Source organism: Drosophila sechellia, chromosome X, assembly GCF_004382195.2.
Source record: "Drosophila sechellia strain sech25 chromosome X, ASM438219v1, whole genome shotgun sequence".
NCBI classification, from domain to species: domain Eukaryota; kingdom Metazoa; phylum Arthropoda; class Insecta; order Diptera; family Drosophilidae; genus Drosophila; species Drosophila sechellia.
The window spans coordinates 15,640,132-15,662,358 of NC_045954.1; the positions used below are offsets into that span (position 1 = coordinate 15,640,132).

Here is a 22,227-nt window from a genome sequence, read left to right on the forward strand (position 1 = left end):
TTAATTTCTTTTGGCCACAAAGGTTCGAGGTTTTCCCATTGTTCTGAGGCTTGTTTACCATTCCAAATATCTTGCTGCCCGAAAGGCGAAAGACAAAAGGCCGCCAAGGTCAGTTAACGGCCGTGAACCAATTCCCCAGACCATTGATAGATACATTTGTATCTTTGTATTTGGGTAGCTTCGAATCGGTGGCGGCTGTTTATGTTTCGCTGAGGTCGTCAAGTTTAACAGTTGAAGGTCGGCGGAGGCGTTTTAAAACGCTAGAAAAACGCGCACGCACAGTGGGACGAAAGCGAAGCCAAGTGGGACGAGTGGGCGAGTGGGGGTGTGGGTGGGTGGTTGGTTCGGGTGTTTGTGTGCTTAAGTACATTAGCAGATTTATATCCGGCAACAATAAAAAGAACGACTCGCTAAAGAGCTAATGACTTGGATAATGAATTCGATTTTGTTTTCAATTTCGCTCGCTTTTGCGGCTGTTGTTTGGCTTCTCAATATTTCAATTTTCAATTTACCATTTACCATTTTCCATTTCCCATTTTCCTTTTTTTATTACTCATTTTCCTTTTGTTTTTGGCGCTTCTGCGGGATTCGTGCGTCAATAATTAGATCATCTCCGCGCTGTTTGTTGTAGACGATTAGCGAAATCAAAAGCCAGCGGCGCACAAAGAAAGCGGAACGACAAACACAAACATATAGACTAAATGGGAAATATCATTTCCATTTCGGTTTCAATTTCGATTTCCATTTGTGTTTGGTTTTCCTTTCAGTGTTCAATTTTAGCACATTTCGGGCGTTATGGAATAGTGATATATTACGACGGAGATTCCCAACTCAAACATTTATACATAGGTAGATTTATCTATTTCAACTAATACTAATTACTATGAAATGAATAAGTAGAAATATTGCACAATAAATCCTTATTCAGAGTTGATATGTCGAGTGAAAACATCGTTATCCTTGCCATTTCTCTCAGTTTAGACATCTCTCATTCTCCTGTCAACGATCACAATCTAACAATCACAATCTAACAATTGTGCTTTCTGTTTTCGTTGAATAAATTCACTGCACTTTCTTTCGATTTTGCCGCCATGTCTTTTGAAGTTCGCATGAAGTGCCGCGAAATGTTGGCTGCCGCCTTGAAATCGGGCCCTATGCCGCCAGGATGTGGCGATCCACATGACAAGGCCGCCCAACTGGAGGATGCCATCTACGGGGAGCTGTCCAGCTGCCAGGTCAAATACAAGAATCGGATTCGATCGCGTTTGGCCAACTTGCGCGATCCGAAGAATCCTGGCCTGCGCGAGAAGTTCCTTGTTGGCCTAATAACACCCCAGGAGCTGTCCCGCATGACGCCCGAGGAGATGGCCAGCGATGATCTGAAGCAGATGCGCCAGCAGTACGTCCAGGACTCGATCAATGCGGCTCAGTTGGGCAACGTGGAGGGCACCAAGACGAATCTGTTCAAGTGTGAGCGCTGCCAAAAGCGCAACTGCACCCAATTGCATATCCGGGATGGCGACGAACCGCTCATCACCTTCGTCATGTGCGATGATTGCGGCAATCGCTGGAAGAGCTAGACATTCCTGGATGGAGTCACCTCACATGGCTGGATACCACACACACCAACGCACACAATTCACAGTAACTCATACATACCCATACCCCACTGATTTCCTGTTGCCTGCCTCAATGTAAATAATACTTTCACAAAAACATATATACATATTATGGAAATATATTGCATGACATAAAAACCATATTCAATCCAGAGGGTATCAATGAGTCCATCAAGTGCATATAGATCGATGCTCCTTTGTTCGCCTGCGAAAGCAGATAAAACAGCCACGAAAGTCGTATGTTTTAGCAAGCGTGGGTCGTTCCCAAGTGCAGACAAATTATAGAAGTTAAAGCATTTGCTTTATGGCCACATTAACGACATTGACTCGGTTATGGGGATTGGGATTCAGGTTTGGACTGCGAACTGGGATGCTAGGTGGACTCTTGACGGGCACAATGGGAATTGCTCCCCGGAGACGGGCAAATTAATTAATATCCGCCGTCGTAAACGCAGCGAGCCAAATGCAAAAGCGTATCAAGTAAATCACATTAATTGGCCATTTGGCCAAAAAACCATTAAAAAAAAGAGCTCAGGGCGCCGAATAAACAAAGTGGAAATGCGCCTTTCCCAGGCATCCTTTCCGTTTCATTTTGGCGTTTTTATGTCCGTCTGGCGCCGATCATCATCATCATTTTCCCCCACAAACAAAATCGCTTATTTGTTTTCGGATTTCATTTGTTGCTTAGTTGCTTTTTTTCATTTGGCTGTTTGGCTTTTGTGATATTAGCCACCGGTTCGAAATGTCGCTCAAAAAATTGACGACCCTGAAGGCGCCGGCGCCAGCGACAAGTGCGATCGCAGCAAGGTGGATGGTGCTGGTGGAAAATGGGGAAAATGGGGGAAAATCGGAAAATTCCGGTGGGATATGATGGTATGAAATGCCTTGAAATTGGCATGCAGACGCGCGGTGCTTTCAAGTGCCATATTTGATGTATAATGTTGGGTTATATGGCCAAACGACCAAATGGATTTTGGCTTTAAGGCATTAGCAGTCGAGCACAAAAATGAATTACTGACAACGAAATGGACAACGACTTGGACATGGACACGGAAATGGTTATGGAAATGGGAAATGGGAAATGGACATGGAAATATATCAAATCAGTTCAAAGAGTTTTGCCGGTGCTCAATTAAATCGGGTAGTTAACCGGCTGGGATTGCGAAGATCAGGCGAACAAGTTGCTTGTGTTTGGCATTATGTCGCAGATCTGGGGGATCAGTCAAAGTAAGCGATCAGATACAGGTAAAGCTATATAGTTTAGTACCACATCCAATGAAATTACGATTATTACATATTTAAATTGGTATTTATTAGAGGTTTAATAGTAATACCTTTATAAAACTACAAGCTACTCACTAACATATTTGTGTATTTAATTACTATTTAATTTAAATGCCAGAATATCTAATATAGAATATATATAATATATTATATAGAATATCTAATCATAAAGGATTTCCTATTGCCTATCATCCAGTTTTCACCTACTTTTGAAGCTAGCAACTCATTTTATTCATTTGAGCCACCATTTAATCGAAGTATTAAAGTATCTACGACATCAGTTGACCATAAAGGATTCACTATTGATTGTTATACGTTTATGGCGGCCAATTGATGCCCACTGACCTGTGTGTGGAAGCTCAGGATCGGGAGATCGACGGGTTTCAGCGGAACAGGTAGGCTGGTCAAGCGGAAATTCCCACCATACACATGTGGCTATAATGCCAACGGCAGCGAGGTGCGAAAACAGATGCAGCCTCATAAAAGGGGCGCAGATAAGGTCGCGGTTGCGTGGGAAAAGCCCATCCGACCAGGACCAGGACGAAGCAGTGCGGTTGGCGCATCATTGCCGCCATGTCTGCTCTTCCTACCTGCGCGGCCATGGCGATATCCTTGTGCAAGGATAAGGAGCGGGGATCATAAAACGCTGTCGCTTTTGTTTATGCTGCTTATTTAAATTGGCTTCTTGGCGGGCGTGGCGACCTGGTGCTAGTCCCAATCCCAATTCCAATCCACATCCCATCCAATGCATTCTACCTGTGCTGGGAATTTCCGATCCGGCCGCACCCATATGGCCACGGATGCGTGAGAGTGCTCCGTGCGATTCTAGATCATCGTGGGTATTCGCAGACAATCGGGTTATTGTGCCGCATTCGATTTTGGCTATTCGGTTTTCGGAAACTCTGACCAGGTTTTCGGTTTTCGATTTTGGGTTTGGGTTTGGGTTTTTCCGGCCGCATCGTGCGTCATCTGGTGGCACAGCACGCACTTGCCCCTGCCAGTTGGGCCGTGCACCCTTGCGTCCAGGATTACGACACCTTCTGTGGAACTGCTGAATCGCAGAATCGCAACGATGACCTCTCAACCAACTCCTCCTCATCCTCCTCCTTCTCCATGCACTCCTACTCCTCGCCATTGATTGATTCGGCCGCGTGTGTTTGCATACTTGATGAATTGTGGCAATGATTGGGAACTACACTCAACGAAATTCTGGGGAAATGCTGGCAAAAATACAAAGAAAGCGATTTTGAATTAGATATCTATAATTCTAAACAATTAATATCATACTTGATCTATGACATCTTTAGCTTAAATGCGCTTCTTGCAGATTACTAGAGCTCTATAAGCGCTATACATTTTTTCTTTCAGTGCAGTTGTGTGCCGACGCTGCATTCGCTTTCTTATGGCTTTGATTTTGATTTATTTGTGGCCCGATTGTCAATCGGACGGTGATGATGATTAATTGCGACGGTGAATGCCAATTGTCGCCATTGGCTGCGATCTCGGTCCAAGACCCCAGTCCCCCAATCCCCATCCCCATCTCCCCCTACCCCCTAGCCCCCGTCACCGGTTTCCATTTCCATCTCCAGCCATTTATTTATTTGTGGGCGCGTGCTGGGGACTCCGATCCGAGAACAGGCCACACCCGCATTTGCATCAACAAATTAGCCGCTTGAAACATGTAAATCACGTGTGGCCACGCCCATCCCCTCCCACGACGCCCATGTCCCCAGTCCGCCCCCGAAACGCCCAGCGAATACGTGGAATTCCTTTCGATCTCTGGAATGTGGACTACCCTGTTGATCTGTGCAACTGGAGAGGTAATTTTAATCGATTGACCAACTCAAAAATACTATATAATATAAAACTATAAAAAAAAAGAGTGCTTGGACAATCAGATACCCATTACTCTGATAATAAAAGTCGATATGCGATTATAATAGAGTGAATTACTTAATAATACTATATACTTTTAACTACTAATGGCACTGATAGCGTATACTCTATACATAAAGCAAGGTGGAAAGCTATAGTCGAGTGACACCACTATCAGATACCTCTTACTGGGATAATGTGAGAGAGAGAGTCAGCTGCTGTAGCAAGAGAAATGGGATATATACAATTTTAAGTAATAGTAATGAAAAGCATTCATAGATGGAATAGAATCAACCGAATAGGTAACATATATTTATAAACAAGTGTATAGATTCTTTAATATAATATTAAGCTAATCTGTCGCAATGGGAAATTGTTTAGTTTAAATGAGGCGACAATGGCTTTTCGGGACTTCTAATTTATAGATCCCATACTAGACCCCATCGATACCCCTAACTAAAATAAACGATCTGCAGATCCAAGATCCAATCGGGAAGCAATAGATTGCAGTGCATAGGAATTTGCCCCATCCCATCCATCTACCTTGCCGGAAGTCTTTCAGCCAGTGATCTCATCGAAGAAAGGAACAAAATACAACGGGAACGATCGCTGCATAACTCAAGTGGCATCGATTGGGGATCGAATAAATGGCGTGGGGCGGTTCGTCATTTTCCTTGATTGACAAACGATCGTGGCGATTAATGTTCGAATGGGTAACAATAAATTTGCATTCGGCAGCGACCTTGACTGGGTGGCTGTGGGTGGTGGGTGGCGATTGCTGGCTGGTCACTTATGAAAATAAAGTGCATAATCGTTTGGCTGACAACCATGAAAATCGAACAGAAGAGCCATCAACCGTCAGCCCTCCTCCTCCTCCTCCTCCTCCTCCTCCTCCTCCTCCTCCTCCTCCTCCTCCTCCTCCTCCTCCTCCTCCTCCTCCTCCTCCTCCTCCTCCTCCTCCTCCTCCTGCTCCTCCTCCTCCTGCTCCTCCGATCCACGATTATTTTTTATGCGTCAGTGGCGATGACGCCAGTGGTGCTAGCGTATCGGTGGTTTCGTGGACATGGACACACCCACCGTTGGCCAATTACGCCAGCGTCACTCCCCACCCCCCCCGCCGGCTGTCCACTTGTAGCCGCCTAGTTTCGCCTTTGTTTTTGGCATTTTGTTCGTTGGATTTCCATTTCAATTAATCAAAATTTGCGCTTCCGTTTCAATTTTTTCGCCCACGGGAAGGGCGGAACAGGAAGCATCGGGTGGCGAGAGCTCCATCAATTGACGAGCTTCGGTTTGTGTAAGTTAACAAGTGCACTTCGCTTCCAATAAATTATCACGGCGATCAGGTGCGTAGTGCGACCCCAAAAAGGGGGTTTTGAATTGGCGGGTTTTCTTCACTAAAAAAAAACTTGCAATAGTGTCTACAACTATGCAAAAAAACTATCGAAAAGCATTTTGAACAGAATCCACTCAGAAATACCTCTTTGTTAGGCTAACGCATACCCCGTTGTGACTTGCCATCTAAGATTTATTACATTTTTGTTTGCAATAATTTTCTTTGGTTTGAACCCTTTTATTTTTATTTGTATCACTAATTGCGAGAGGATAAGCCCCCTCTCTCTATTTTTTTTGATGACCACGCCACTGGACTTTGCACTGGCATTTTCATTCGATTGCTTTGCATTTCGATTCGATTCGTTTCGTTTCGATTCAGTTGAAAGTGATGAAGATTTATTGTTTTCATTAAAACTGCCACATTTGCACCTCCGCTCGATTTGGCTGCTCCCGGTGTCATCCATTTTTATGGCCTGTTCGCGTTATTTATTTGACACTTCTTCGGGTTGGCCAGCAAACCGGTGGTGATCGATAGTTTGGCAGCGGCGCGATGATGGCTCCTTGGATCGCATTGGATTCAATTCAATTCAATATCATTTCATTCCATTCCATTCAATTCGATGCGATTCGATTCGATTGGGTTGGATTGATCGTCGCCGTGCGCGCATATTTGCAGTGGTGCATAAATTATTGCCAATCGGCACTTGGCCAAATGTTGCAGCTGTCGGCAGTTCTTTTGCCACTTTTCAAACGCCTATTTCTGTTTTTTGCTTTTTTTTTTGTTAAAATTTTCAATTTTTCAATTGCCACAATGGGAAAAGCGCACGTACGCTGCCAATCAGCGATAGCAAAGGGTGGAAAAGCCACTGGAAAAGCGGAAAAGCGGTGGGTGGTTGGGTGGTGTTGGACTCGCAGCACTTAAGGCCATTGGCATCGTTTGGCCCACTGCACATTTGCATATTTATAGAATTTATTATTGGCACTGCGCTCTATGGAATTTTCATTCAGGCGCTGCAAATAGTTGAGTAATCAAATTGGGACTGGGAAATGGACTGGCAGTTGTTTATTGGGTCTGCAACACGAAAATATTGGGAGTATCTTGTTTATTTGGTTGGCTCGCCGATCGCAAAGATCAATCGATTCCAGTCGCCTACTTATCGACTGTCTTTGCGTATCTAGTTGTATCTGGGCCTCCTTCTCCTCCTCTGGATTCTTCAATGCTAGATGTGACTTTATTTATTGGCCGCGATGGCAGAACAACGACATTGCAACAAAGTCATTTCAATTTCAATTGCGATTCAAATGCCAGCGAAAAAAGCTGAAAAGCTGCAAATGCAGCTCAAGTGGCTGGCGAAGATGCGGCACAAATGTCATTATCGGTACGTCTCATCTTAATGCAGTTCACTTGCTGCTGCACTGTGGTGCAGGGTGGTGGTGCAGGGTGGTGGTGCAGGGCAGTGGTGCGGGGTGGTGGTGCAGGGTGGGTGGTGCTGCCGCTTGACAAGCGCATAAATATGCAACCGGCGAGCCATAAATTCCAATCAAATGCCCAGCAAAACGGCGAACAGAAGACACATGCCACAAGTTGACCCTGCCACCAGACGCCGCATCTCGCTCCCGACAACAAGCTATCACCCTTGCTCAATTTGCTAATTTGTTCACTACAGCAAGGCTTCTTTTTTTCAACTCTCTAACCAACTTAAGACTATTGTTACCAATCAATTTTTAACTAGACTACATAACACCACTCATTCAAAAGTGAAACATAAATCCTGTTTTAATATCAGCGATTCCCTTCGCTTCATAATTGGCCTGTACATTTGCTCTGGTTCGCTTTACGGAAGTGCGCCTGTACTTGATTTGCCCGTAAGCGAGTTCAGCGACTGCCTTGGCTGATTAACTCCAATGAAACTGCATTTATTGTTGCAACTTGCTTTAATCAACGCTGCGCGGCTGAAAAGCTGACGAGTGCCTGGAAATCTGCGACATCATCTTCCGGGTGCAAAATCGCCAGCATCGCCAGCACGTGTGGTCCACTCTGGCGTAATCTTGGCCTGCCAATCCTCAAGCTGCTCCTCCTCCTACTCCTACTCCTCCTACTCCTCCTCCTGCTCGTAATTAGCTTCAATTAATTTGCCTGCCATTTCTATTCGGAAAACGCACACAAGCACACACGCACGCACACACAGTGTTTGTCTGGCCTGCGCCTCTGTTTTTTATGGCTCATAAAACAAAACGTCGCATTTGCATAATAATTGTTGCCATTTCATTGCGTGTCCATATATCACACATCATCAAAAAAGCATAAAAAAAGTGGTGGCCATCTCGGGGCGGGGGAAACTCGTTTCGCTGGCGGCGGCGCCGCTTTTACACGTTTGTAACAGCAAGTGGACCACGCGGCGTATGAGTAATCTGCCTCAAATTGCCATTTCTCACCAAAAATTATCGAATGCGTAGGCGCTGCCGCCAATTAACAAATAAACATGGGCTAATTAGCAAAGAAAAAAAGGAAAAAGAGAGTGCATTCGTAATTAGGTGCTGGAAATGGGAATGGCCAGCTGGTCGCCCAGAAGCTGCTTCAGTTGCTCCTGCATGAACTCGCTGGTCTCCTGGCTCTCGCTGCTCTCGAAGCTCACTCCTCCAAAGTTGGGCACCTGCAGATTCCTTTGGCCAGAGGTCAGGAGCATGATGCAGAGCAGGGACTCTAATCCCACTCCTCAGCCGCAGCATCGACCGAGTGCATAAATCTATAGAAGATGCACGTCCGATTATCCGCCAGATACAAGATACTTGCACCTTAGAACGTTAGTGACTCGTGGATACCAGTCATCGTACACAGGTTAAGTAAAACTGAATTAAATGAAGCGACTTTCAACGAAATCGGCAATTCATGAAATGCGTAATCCAAGTGATCCAACTTATCCAAGTGGGTGAAATGAGGTGCGGCGAGGTGGTAGCCCAGTGGCTGTGTGGGTCAGTGGTTGTAAGTGGCTGGCTTATGTGCGACCATTTAAGAGTGATTAAGAGTGAAACGGCATTTTCCATTGATTAATTAACACGGACTCGAACTGGCCAACGTCACTCGATGCCAAGCGATTGTTAATTGAGAGTGGGGATCAGTGGTGCGATGGGTGGTGCAGTGGGTGGTGCTGGCGACACCGCGTCTGTTTCTGGTGAAATGCAACGCTCTGGATGGCATTTGGGAAATGGGATGGCAATTGATTGGACGGCAAATTTTCCCATTGTGTGGAAAATTCACCGCCGTTGATTCATGGCACTCATTGTTGTATTTATTAGGTCATTCATGCGATGGATTTCATTCACAATGAACTGAAAATGATGTCATCCAGCTGGATGAGAACGAGATCCCCGCGGGTGAGCAATGTGTGTGAATTTCCTAAACAATCGATTCGATCTAGAAAATTGCCACACTGACAGCCAGTAATAAATGTTTAGCATATTTTATTAAAATGGTTTTAAGTACAATCGTATCCTGGAATTCCATAAAATAAAATAACTTGTTACAATACGAAAGTAAGAAATAATTTAAAATTTATTAAGTAAAGTAGTCGTAGGTATTTTTAACTTGCCACTTATTTTCTCTCAGTGTCGGGGCTAGTTTCTGTATATTTATTCGACCAACATCGATCAACATCCCACTCAGCATCCAGAGCTCATCTAGCCGCTCACAAAATCCATCAATATTGAAACACTCAACAAATGAGTAGTCCAAATAAAATTAATGCTCGTCAATTATCGCTACTACAATCGGAAATGGTTATAAGTTATTCCGAATGAATTTAGTCAAATAATATTAGAATTTCGCGGGAAATTGACCCCTTTGCAGTTTGTTTAAAGATTATCAAACATTATTTTTAATGCCTCTTAGCAACAGGAAATATGAGGGCATAGCCATTTCACGTGAAATTCAATTTAAATAATAAGAGAAAAGGCTAAAGTCGCGTTACCCGACCATTAGATACCCCTTATTCAGCTAGTGGCATATCGATAGAAATAAATAATAAATTTTTAATTTTTACACATTTGTCAAAAGTATATTGTATGTAAGATGTAGATATACATCTTACAAATACCTTCACACACGGGCAGAGCGACACCTATGGTCAGTTTGTCGAAGCACCGAGGTTGGTGCAGTTTTACAGCCATAGGTGTCGCTATTCAGCAAATCGATTAAGCGTTTGCATTTCAACTCAAAATGTGAATATTTTAAGTCGTTTGAATTTAAGCAAACATTTATTTTTAAAGAACTATTGTAATAATAATTATATGTAATATTTATGTAATAAAATGTGTTAAAATGTAAACGGTGTACGTACATAGGGTTAATCAATTAACCCACTGCGTTGCCCTAAAAATACCATATATCATAGCTATCAGCCTGATGGAATTTTGAATTATTGACCTCTTTTGTGCGAAACTCTAGGCAAACAAAAGACGACATGAAATTTCAGTTCAGTTCAGCGCAAAAAATTAACATAAATCGCTGGCGAAAAAAAGGAGACCAAGACCGCAGGACGCACAGACAAAAGGATAAGGCGGTGGTGAAGGTATAAGGCATAGGGCATAAGGTATTTGGCATTTGCCAAAAATTGCGGCGCCATCGTGCTGAATGTGTGGCAAAACAATAAGCCAAACAATAAATCAAAATATGAAATAATAATAGCGTGCTCGTCGCCTTGCCCGCGGCCCAGGATGATACACGACTCGAGTTAAAGGACGAAGACGACGATATGGATGTGAATGTGGATGTGGATGTGGAGGATTCCCTCCTTCTCGCAGCAACAGCTGTAAGTCACGGAGCGCCCATTGTGCGATCGCTTGAAACCCGATCAGGCTTTCGGGCGATCCAGCCATGGAAATGCACGGATGTAGGACGCAGGACGAAGGACCAAGGAGCAGCATCCTGCGGTCGCCTCCTCTGCGCTCGCACATTTTGGCAAACGCTTTATCCCCTCGCCGCGGCGATTTACACTCTCCCCGATGCATAAATCTTAATATGTCATAATTCGAAATAATTTCCCAAAACCGCAAAGGCAAGTAGTTCGCACCAAGGGGCCGACAGGACGATAAGGACCAAGGACCCGCTGAGCCAACGGAAATGCAAAACTAGACGGCACATACAAGAAATACGTTGGTCAATTCTTTATACAATAGCTTTTTTTCAATAACAATAGTATAGTAACTTAGTATCTTTTTGTTTGAAATCCCTAGAATCCCTACATTTATTTTACACTTTTGTTAATATATTTTGTTACTATAGCTTAAATTATTATCCTGCGCAACAAGAGAGCTTTAATACTTCGATTTTTTTGCTAATAAAATGCGTTTTTTCGAGTCAAAACATGCAATCGTTATATGCGGACATGGCCAAAGGACCTCCAGTTGGGGTGGCTGAGTTTTCCGCTCTAATCCCACAAATTATTACCCTAATAGCCTCATATTGTCGCGGCTTAGCGACATCGTTTGTCATTTCCATTTTATTTATTTAATTTTTTTTTTGCCTTTTCGTTGAGCAGTTGAAATTATCGAAAAGCAAACACAATATATGAAAAGCGCGCGCGCACGCATTTTCCGCTATTTGTTTCATTTATTAAAAAAATGGGAAAACAAAGAGCGGTCAGGACTTTTCCATTGTTCGGCAGTCGGGAAAGTCAGCTGCAACGACGCGGATGCGACCTTTGACCCCGGCACACGCTGCTGCGCGGTCATCCTGCGGTCAGCAGGTCCAGCAGCTTAGCGATCGAGATCTCATTGTGCCCTCATCACAAGCTTCATCCAATATTCCGGCAGTGGTGGCTGCGGCTCCTGTGTTTGTTTAGGCGTGTCCTCCATTTCCGGCCAGCCAACCAGCTAACCACCAAAACAAACTTTACAAAGACCGACTTTAACGGACTCCACAAAAATCGCAGATATACATTTAACAACATGAAATATGCATATATAAAAAGCAGAGAAGGCGACTATCACATACCCCTTACTCAGCTAGTAGAAGGGTGAATGGTAAATTTCAACTTTCTTCTATAATTTGTATAGGAATTGGGGGAAAAATATACATAATACAATGGCTAATCTCAACTTTATAGCATTTATGAGATCTTGAAGTTCATACGGACAGACGACCGGACAGATGAACGGACAGACGGACATGGCTAGTGATGCTGCTCCAGAATGTATGTATATCCTTTATAGGAAAATTTTAATCAAAATGCTATAGTTCATATTAAAAGATTAAATTTTAAGTGATATTTAATTTTATGATGTGCACTCATTCGATTGCAATCTTATTAGGCGACTGCGATTTGAATGAGAATAGCTGAAAAAGCCAATTCCGAATAATGCCAAACTAATTCACCATTCGTATTCATATTCCAAAATTATAAATCCCAACCCCCTGGCGCGTCGAAGGATTATAATTTGATATTTTGTCGGGCAAAGTATTAGCATTTAAATTGCCTCATTATGCTGCCGAGGAAGAAGAGTGACGTGGGTTCCAGTGCCAATCATGTGTTATATTGTTGAAACTTAATACTAAACGAATGATTAAAAGTATGGGAAAATAAAATAAAAGGCAAGTTAGCTCTAAAAGGGTAAGATTTCCATTCTCACTTAATTTTGTGCAATATTGTACCTTTTATACGCTTTCTATATATATTTAATTATTTAGGTACTTTTTGACCAATTAACCAAAGCAAGGAAAAGAATGAAGAAAAATACGAAATACTTAACTTAATTTAGTATGTAAAATGTTCTCAAGCTGCGATCCTGGCATTTTGCCAATCCGACGTTCGTGTAAATTTATATCCTGTTGGCATTGTTCCTTGATTTCGGTGAAAAACTAAGCATGAAATTGAAAGTTTCCGAGCCACTGATCCGATTTGCCGTTGCAATCAAGGATACGAAATCCAGGGAGCAAGGACGAAATGAAAAAACCTAAACTAAATAATTACGAGGCCCGTCGGTCGAGGGCCACGGCAAAAAAAAGAAAATACGAAGAACAACAACAATAATAATAGGTGGACGGACAGATCCTGACACCCATGGCAAAAGGACACCCCGTCCGCGGATGTGGCGTGAGTCCTGGGTCCAAACCAAAAACGAGAACGAAATTGAAATCCCAAAAATTAAATGTAATTGCAGTTGCGACAAGGAAAGAACAAAAAACTAGACCAATGCCTTGGTGTTTTCGTTTTCTCTATTTTACTTTTTTTTTTGTTATTTTGCTTCCTTGTGAGGGGTGATCCTTTCGGCGGAGGGGTGGCTACCCCTTGCCTTGGTCCTGCGACCTTCGTCCTGCGTCCTTGGGAAAGTGCGCTTTCTTTGCTTGATTAGATTTGATTTGTGTGTTTGCGGCATTTCTTTCCCCTTCTCACAGTCGGGCGAACTACATTTAATTTCTAAATTATCGACACGGCGCCGCAATGGGCGTTGCATCGAACTCGGCTTCGGATGCGGAATGGCATCCGTGGCAGGATCGTCTATGGATTTCAGTTGGGCGGCCCCCCTTTGCGTGTTGCTGTTTTTGTTTTGATTAAAAAATTACAGAGCTTGGCGAAAGTGGGAAAAGCTGCTGTCGGAAAAATAAAAGAACATTGTAACCCCTGGAGATGCACTGAAAATAATAGCTTGCAACTTTACAGAAAATTCAAATTTGAGGTTAAATTACTAGCTAAGTCTTAACTTCAAGGCTATAATATGTTTTTCATTTCAAAGCTATAATATGTTTATAAATTCGAAGCTGTTATATGTTTTTAAATTCAAGGCTAGAATATATTTATAAATTCAAAGATGTAAAATTTTAAGCTATTATATGTTTATAATTCAATTATATATTCAAAGCTATAAAATGTTTTTAAAGACAAATGCAAGATATGTTTGGCTAAAAGAGCAGGATATATAGTAAGTAATCCATTTTCAAATGTTTATACATTTATATATACACAATCTACAGCCTTTCCCAGAAAGTCCACCTCGTGTTCAACTACCTTCGCCACGTATGCATATCCGTGTTCCTGGGGGAAGGGTGATCCTGCTGCCTGTCCCATTTCCGAATCAAGTTGAAGGAAAATAAATTGCTCGTGGAGGACCCATGTATGTAGTAATGTTTAAGTAATGGAGGAAGGCAAGGGAATCTCAATCGCCGTGGCAAAAATCCAGTTTCGGGCACGGAGATCTGTCAAGCGCGGTTGACAACTGGCCGGGATTCGGGGGTTGGATCGAGTCCGAGGTCCGTGTGTCCTGTTCCCGGATCGCCCAGTTTTTTCCACTCACTCTCGCTGCGAATCGGGAATCTCGAAGGATGCGTGTGTTCATTTGCATTTAACCCTTTTGTTGATGGTCGCCGCGGGGTTTCCACTCGTTCGTCACCATCCGAAGGAGATCCTCCATCTCCTGGTTCCCAAATTTTAACCTCCTTTGCCTTCGAGAAATTTACTTGACATTTTCGTTGTTTTTTTTATTAAAAAACGAATGAAGAAAAAATTCGTTGTTTTCCTTCTATGGGCACATGGGATTCTTCAATTAAATATGCAAATTATCTGGATGATGCTGCAGAAATGTCAACAAGAAGCGATTCTCGTGTGATATATTTCCAAGTGGGACACTTGAAATTGCGCCTAATTAACTAATTGCCCGTACAGCGGAAATGGGTATCGGGAGTTTTGGAGGGAAGTATCTCTAGACCGCTGTCTTTGGCAGCTGCTTAGAAGTCAAAAACTAGAGAGGCCGCTGCAGTCAACTAACAGATACCCCTCACTAGCACACCAGACATCAAACCCAATATGAACAGTAATTCCTTTAGTCTGCTGCCCACTTTTTAACTTTCTAGTATACGCGTTATATAATACTGGATGCGACTAATAGATACTCCTCACTCAGATAATGAAAGAAGATTCGGATTAAATTTGAGTTTGAGATATATGTACAAGCAGCAAGGCGAGTAAATCAAGCAGAAATATATATTTGCACTTGAAAGATTCCTCTTTTTAAAACGAACCTTTAATATATAAAATAAATATATATAAAATAAACAAAAAATTGTAAATTATACAATGGTTTTCTGACACATATTGTCTCCTTTCTTAAAACCCGTATACGCAATCAACAAGTTTTGAAATACTTTTGGGCGTTCGCGAGCTGTCATATCGCGGTTTGGCCTTAATTGTCCAATGACTCATATTGCATTTATTCGTTTCCATTCAGCTCGCTTTTCCATTTTCCATTGTCCGTTTTCCGATGTCACAACACCGCTGTCAAAGGGTGGAAAAACAATCGCTGACCAACTGACCAAAAGCGCGTGCCAACGGAAAAAGTCTTGAGGAAATGGAAAAGCATGGAGGGGGCAAACTCGGACACTTACAACCCTTGCCTGAGTTTCCCGCTGGTCAGTAGAACAGCAGCCGCAGCAGCAGCGGAAAATGCAGCGTGAAGAATTGGAAAGAACACATAAAATCGACTCGTTTGATGAGGGTCGACGACGACAGGAGGAGGAGGAGGAGGAAATGGAGGAAGCTAAGGATGTGGAGTAGGAGGACCTCCACTTAGCATTGTCATGCGGAGATCGGGAAAAGATCGAAATGGGTAGTGGAGTAGGGAACGTGGAGCCACGGACAGGATAGCAATATGTAAATGTCATCATCGGTGGGGGGAACAATTCGATTGGCACCTGCTGCTCCTTCTGCTGCTGTGGAAAAATCGCGGGCAACGGGGAAAAACAGGTGCCATACGTCCATGAAAATGCCGTACAAGTGATCGATGGAGTTGGTCCTTAACTTAACGATCTCTATACCAAAAAAAAGGAACCCTATTCCACGGGCGAGGAAATGAAAAATCACCGTGCCGCATTGCCAGTTCAAACAATTTGAATAGGAAAGCTGGAATTTTGGCCTAAGGAAAAACCAACTGGAAAGGATACACAGCGAGAAATTGGCTGCATATGTACTGTAAAACATATGAATAAGAGTTAAACTTGTATAAAAAGTATTAAAAGAATTTTAAGGAAACGAATATTGCTTATAGAAAAATAAAATACAGATCTAGTTATTTAAATACATACCATATTTCAAGGACCAATAAAAAATCCTTTTAATTTTGTTTTAAATTTAAAATATATTTTGAAGCTATCATAGAAAATAGCATACTGCAACTTATCATATTGTATATATTACAAATTAATAGTTATTTTATTTTGTTAGGTGTATAATCCACAGTCCTGTTCCGTCCTGTTTCTTCCTGTTTCGTCCTGTTTAGTCGGCAAATGGGTCGGGAAAGTGCCGCAATTTATGCGTCAGTTGCAGCGAAGCGGAAAACTGGTTCGCATTCGACACAGGACAGTGAAGGAATCCTGCGCCAGGATTAAAAGTCGAGTCAGGTATGCGAAGGACTTGGAACCAGAACTGCAAAATTGGAAATGAGAGCGGAGAAATGAGAAATGAGAACTGAGAAACGGGAACTGAGAATCGGGAACTGAGAAACGAGAACTGAGAACTAGCTAAGCGAGAGCTGAAGAATTCGGAGAGGAGAGAGTGCTTATCCTTCAAGGATAACAAATGGGGAAATGATGTAACCTCGCTAGGAGTACTAAATGTCCACTGATCCATTGCACATAGTTGTGTTTTTGATTGTATTGCTTAAGTTAGTACATTACATAGAGCTCGTTAGTTCTTTCCACCCATGTGGTCCTTTCGTTTTAGCCACCTAATGGAAATCGCCGGAGACTACCTGTTCATTATCGAGAAAGCATTTCCCCGCTACTGTGGCCCGCTTTCCCTTCCACTCTTCCATTTCCGATTTGATCTGCCCGGCATGTGGCCATCTAAGCCTTTCAACTTTCCACTCGCCACTTGGTTTTCTCCGCTTATCGATCTACAGGTGAGTTTGGGAGCCATAAACTGGGACTCATCAATATGCAAAAGCCGAATGGAGTCGTCGAGTGAGCAGACCGTTCTACAAATTGGAGCAAACACTTGCACCTGTAGGTGCCACGCCTCGTCCGTCTCTTTCTCGCCCGATCTACGCGTCTCCCTCGCGCTCTATTGATTGCTTATCGAGTGGACTGAGTCGGGGAAATGAAGGCCAACTAATGAAGACAGGTGCCACGGGCCAAGGGTTCACACAGGATAACAGGATAGCCAAAAAAATACACTCGATCATTGGCAGCAAGAAGGCGTGTACACTGCTCGAAAATATGTCTAAAAACTAGATTTTATACAGGAAATATAACTTTTAACATACACAAATCAACATAGCTTTTTTGTATCTGAATATTGTATAATATGATTGTATAATATATAAATAATATTTAAAACTAAGTAACAAGAAATGCATTTGTTATTTATACTACTTAGTATATTTGTAGCGCATTGCAATCACACTAATCATTGAAAACCCAAACTTATAAGTTGATTATATACTACGTTTAACATTTTATGAAATAATAAACATTTATTTGCTTACAGTACTTTTTGGGTACAGATGGATATCTAAGAAAAGTTGTTTTAACACTGATGAATACTCTATAAGAGTTTCGTTTGCGAGCTTTAACCTTTTATATAAAGTACTTGCATATACATTTCGCATATGTTTTTGGGGCAGTGTACCCACATCGTTTGCACCGAGGCAGGTTAAATTATGGCAGGACATTCTATTTGCATCCCAGATACCCGCCAACCAGCATAATTCAGCGGCTAATTCCGCCGTCGCATACGCTAATTTCCAATATTGCCATAAAATTCGGAATCGAATGGCAATGGGGATTTGGGATAGGGATTTCGCACATGTCCCAGTGACTGCACAATGACAATGACATGGGAAATTACACAGAATGTTCGGAGGCGGGGGAAAGAGGCCCGCATCATCAGCTGCCGCGTTGCCAAGGTGCAGTTTTATGACTCCGCCAGGATGCGATCCTGTCGCCGATCACGGACTAATCACAATAGTCCTTTCTCTTCCGCTGCCACACGCCCCTGAAGGACTCGAATTCCTATTGCTATTCCGATTCCGATTCCGATTCTAATGGCAATTTGATAAAGTCTCCAAAGGCGACGAATGAAGTGTGCGATCATTAAAATTCTCAGCCCGCTCGTAAATGCCAAATGATAAATCCCTGTAGAAGAAAGGCAAAACAATTGATCGGCGATTTTAAGTGCACTTTTAGTGCACATTTACTGCACTTTTATTCGCTGCCGTCCCGGCCCAACAAATTTCTAGTGTTTTACGACACGGATTTGGGGTACAAACAATTCATTAAGCACACACATATTGAATTCGAAACTTTTTACGCATTTTTACGATCCATCTTTTGTGGACAAACATTGTGTGCAGCCGCAGACAATGGATATCTTTTGGGTTTTCGAGGAGTAAGGACCCTTTATGAGATTAAGGACTGATTAGACAGCATTTAAGGGGAATATTACTTTAATGGGGGTTTTTTCATGTTTGGTCTTTATTAAATGCACAATTTGTTTTTCATTAAGCATTTTATGTTTCCATCTTCCTGGGCTGTTAACTTTTCAAAGAATAAATGTAAAACATACAACTTTTAGTTGCGTTTTTTGCGAATTCAAACAAGCTGCATTAAAATATAGGCAACACTGATTGTTAGAGGTAGCTTTGCAAAATTAGTTATCGATAACCGCAATAAATGCCAACCAGCAAAAGTTCAATGACCCCAAAACTGTAGCAACGTCAATTGAGCCGTTATCGAACTAGTTGAGATTCTCGATTTAAAATTATCCCTCTATTCGCAACTCTTTAACCACGTGCATGTGCAAAATTAGTTGAGATTCTTGATTTTTAATTAATTATTATTATTCGTATCTCCATAACCACGTGCATGTGCGATGACTTCTGTCTATATCAACTATCAGCCCAGCGATGAGGAGACAAGACACCTTCTCCGCGAGGTCTCACTTCGTCCATCGATCTGGGACAGTCGCATCAAATTCTCCGAGCGCCGGCCGCAAATCCCTTTGGACTGGATGAATGTGTCCATTGCGATGGGACTTTGCGTGGACGAGTGCAAGCGGCGTTGGAAGAGTCTGCGGAACAACTACCGCGCCAAGATCCATCGAGGCAATGACTCGTGCTGGCAGCATTCCAAGCAGATGGAGTTCGTGCGCGACGTCTTCCCGCCACACAACCCCAAGACTCCTAAGCGGATGCAACGGGTTGATCGGGTGAAGGAACGCAAGCTATTTCTGCATCCGCAGAAATATCTGGAATCGGTGGAGAGTTATTCGGCGTTCAAAAAGGGTGGCATCGAATTCGAGGCGGAGGAGAGGCTCTTCCTGGTTACGGACGAGCCGCCATTCGGTCTGGATGTGGACGAGGAGGCGACCAGGCTATGGGGCAGCGATCAATGGTTGCGGCAAACCAATCTGGATGCCTTACTGCCCATTTATACAGCGCCACCGCCATCATCCGAATGCAAAATAACCAACGAATCGAACCTCCAATTCATGCTCAGCATGGTGCCCATACTCCAATCGTTGAGCGATCACAGCAAGGAGCGTTTCCGCAGGTGGACACGTCGCGTGCTGAGCGATATGCTCATCGCGGAGCAGAAGCTGCCGATCAATGGTGAAACAGCCATGAACATTTTATAAAAGTTCACTACATTGTCACTGTCACAAAACTGATTTTTAAACAATTATATTCATATTCCATTTGTTTGTAGAGCTGCGTTGTTGGCGTTTATAATGAATGGAATGGATGCGTTTGGGCCACTTGTAGGTTTCCCAAAGGATTAAAGAGGAAAATCAATGGGAGGTACTTTTCATCTCATCATGTTAATTGATGAAAGGCTTGGAACGCCTGGAATACTACAAAGATAATACAAATGCATTATAAACAATTAAATTAGCTTCATTAATGCTCTTCCGAGTTAAGTCTTCATTTTTTATATCAAATATGATATGATATTGCGAAAATCCTGTATGTTTTTAATGTAATATATTGCCTTATCTTGCAGATAGACTGCTATATGGATATCGCAATGCATTTCAATAGTCTGCCTACCGGTTTAAAAAATAAGTGAATACATTTCGCAGCTCATCGTAGATTATGGAGCATTTAAAACTCATAGATCTAAATACATAGATACATAGATCTAAACCGCAGGGTAAACAAAGCCGCATAAGTTCACTTCACATCAAATTGGCTTAAGTGCTTACCCGAAAGTCCAGCCCCCTTCGCAATTCGTCCTTGCACAGCATCCTCAACCTCGTTGATCCTTTCGGCTGACCGTAAATATGCTTAATTACCCCCGGATGGACGGCGATCAAAATGTATCTATTAGTTTGCATTTGGCATTGTGCCGAGAGCTAAAGTTTGTCGGGCAAACAACATTTACATAGGCAATCGGTATCGCAATCTGAAGATCTTGAGATTTGAGGCAACCCTTTGCCTGCCGTCTGCTATGCAAATCGATTGGATTCTTTGATCCTGCGGTGTGCCCCGACTCCTGACCTCGCCTCACCTCATCCCTCTGAAGAAAGTGCGAGTATTTCGGATTGGATCCCCAAGATGATGACTTAAAGAAGTGAACGCAGGGGGATTACCGAAAACCACAGCCAGGACATTCGTTTGGCGCGCAAACCAACTCAAGATGTCCTCCCTTTAAAGAGCGAGCAAGCAACAGAGCAAGACAGAGATAGGGCGAAAGGGAGAGGGAGAGGCAGAGGCACTCACGTCACATTGATTAATCGTCGAGAATCTGGAAATGTCTGGATTTCCTAGCTGCCGTGAAATCAGAGCCTTTGACAAATACAAATAGTTCGCAATTTCCTCGCCGATCCTCCCCTGATCTAATCTAGTCTGGTTTCTTGGGCCACTTCCACACAGGCGAGGCACATTGCTCACGTCATATGAGATTAGAGCCGTGTCCCTTACAGGACGCTTCCCCGCCACTCTGCTCCATTTATTGACAGTTGCGATTCATTCGGCTCGATTCCCCCACCCCGATGTCCTGGATATAGGACATCCCATACAGCACACCTTTTCCCCCTGACACTGATTGAGTTCGCTGGGCATCTTGAGTCCTGTCATCTCACAGCTTCGCTAATGATCGTTATCAGTTCGGAGCACTCCGTGAAAATATTCGGAGATGGAGGAGATGCTGCGATTTCACTCCATTAGCGCTATTTTTAATCCATTAACAAGAAGAATGCAATTATATCACAAAGGATTGAACTACTTCTGCAGTATTGAGTTTCCTCGCTCTTTGAATAATGGCAAAGCAAAAATACTACATACTACCTTGATTATTAAATATATGTTCAACTTTTTGTCTTTCCTAATTATAAGAGTTTGTAGCTTATCGAAAGTACATATTAGCATATAGTAACTTTTATATTTAGTTCCACAAATTATGATTTTTATAACCTAAAGCGAGATATATATTATAAGAATACATATTTTTTCTTATCTTTACTTTATCTTAAATGTCTTTACTTATCTTAAATGTATGAAATATATGATGTTTATGCTTATGTTTATCATTATGAAATTATTATATGATATCATATGTACATATGTATGTACTTGGGACCAGCAACCTTATAAGTGTGGCAATAGATTGCGCGAATTCGCAGCCTCTGCCGCTTTTCGGTTCGCGTAATTTCCGGCACTTAACCCTATTAGGCTGTCAATTGTCGACCAATTTACAGCGGCAACATGTGGCAGCACTTGAGCAACTCCTTCAACTCAATTTCCTTCTTCCCTTTATCCTGGGCTCCTTAGATCCCAAGACCGCGACTCATGCCCACATCCCCACCCCACCCCTCGCTAGGCAACGACTGCACGGTAAGAAAAATAATCAACTTATGTATACACTGCTTTTAATAAAAGAATTTCCCCCCTAACAGGGCAATGTTTTGTAGGTTTCTCCAATGTGATACTCGTACTATTCCAGTGGATAAGGCCAGTTGGACGGCCACAACTTGCCGAGGTGCTGGATCCTTCGTCCATCCACAACCTGCTCCATATCTGCGAGGCGTCCCACTCGCAGGATTCTTCGCCTTCGTGGAGCTCCTCGGCCCATCTATCGTCCTGCCCTAGATCAATCCAGTATAGAAGTTATAGATTCCATCGTCGAAAGGTG

The 22,227-nt window shown here is 42.8% G+C and overlaps 2 protein-coding genes across 2 annotated transcripts; both read left to right on the top strand.

Annotated features, from left to right (window-relative positions):
• The first annotated feature begins 977 nt into the window (after positions 1-977).
• On the top strand, positions 978-1,743 carry LOC6619942 (transcription elongation factor S-II). Its single transcript, XM_002044118.2, has one exon. The coding sequence runs from the start codon at positions 1,092-1,094 to the stop codon at positions 1,578-1,580; it is 489 nt and encodes a 162-aa protein (XP_002044154.1). The 5' UTR covers positions 978-1,091; the 3' UTR covers positions 1,581-1,743.
• A 17,224-nt stretch (positions 1,744-18,967) lies between these two features.
• Positions 18,968-19,752, top strand: LOC6619946. Its single transcript, XM_032725119.1, has one exon. The coding sequence runs from the start codon at positions 18,968-18,970 to the stop codon at positions 19,730-19,732; it is 765 nt and encodes a 254-aa protein (XP_032581010.1). The 3' UTR covers positions 19,733-19,752.
• The last annotated feature ends 2,475 nt before the right edge of the window (positions 19,753-22,227 follow it).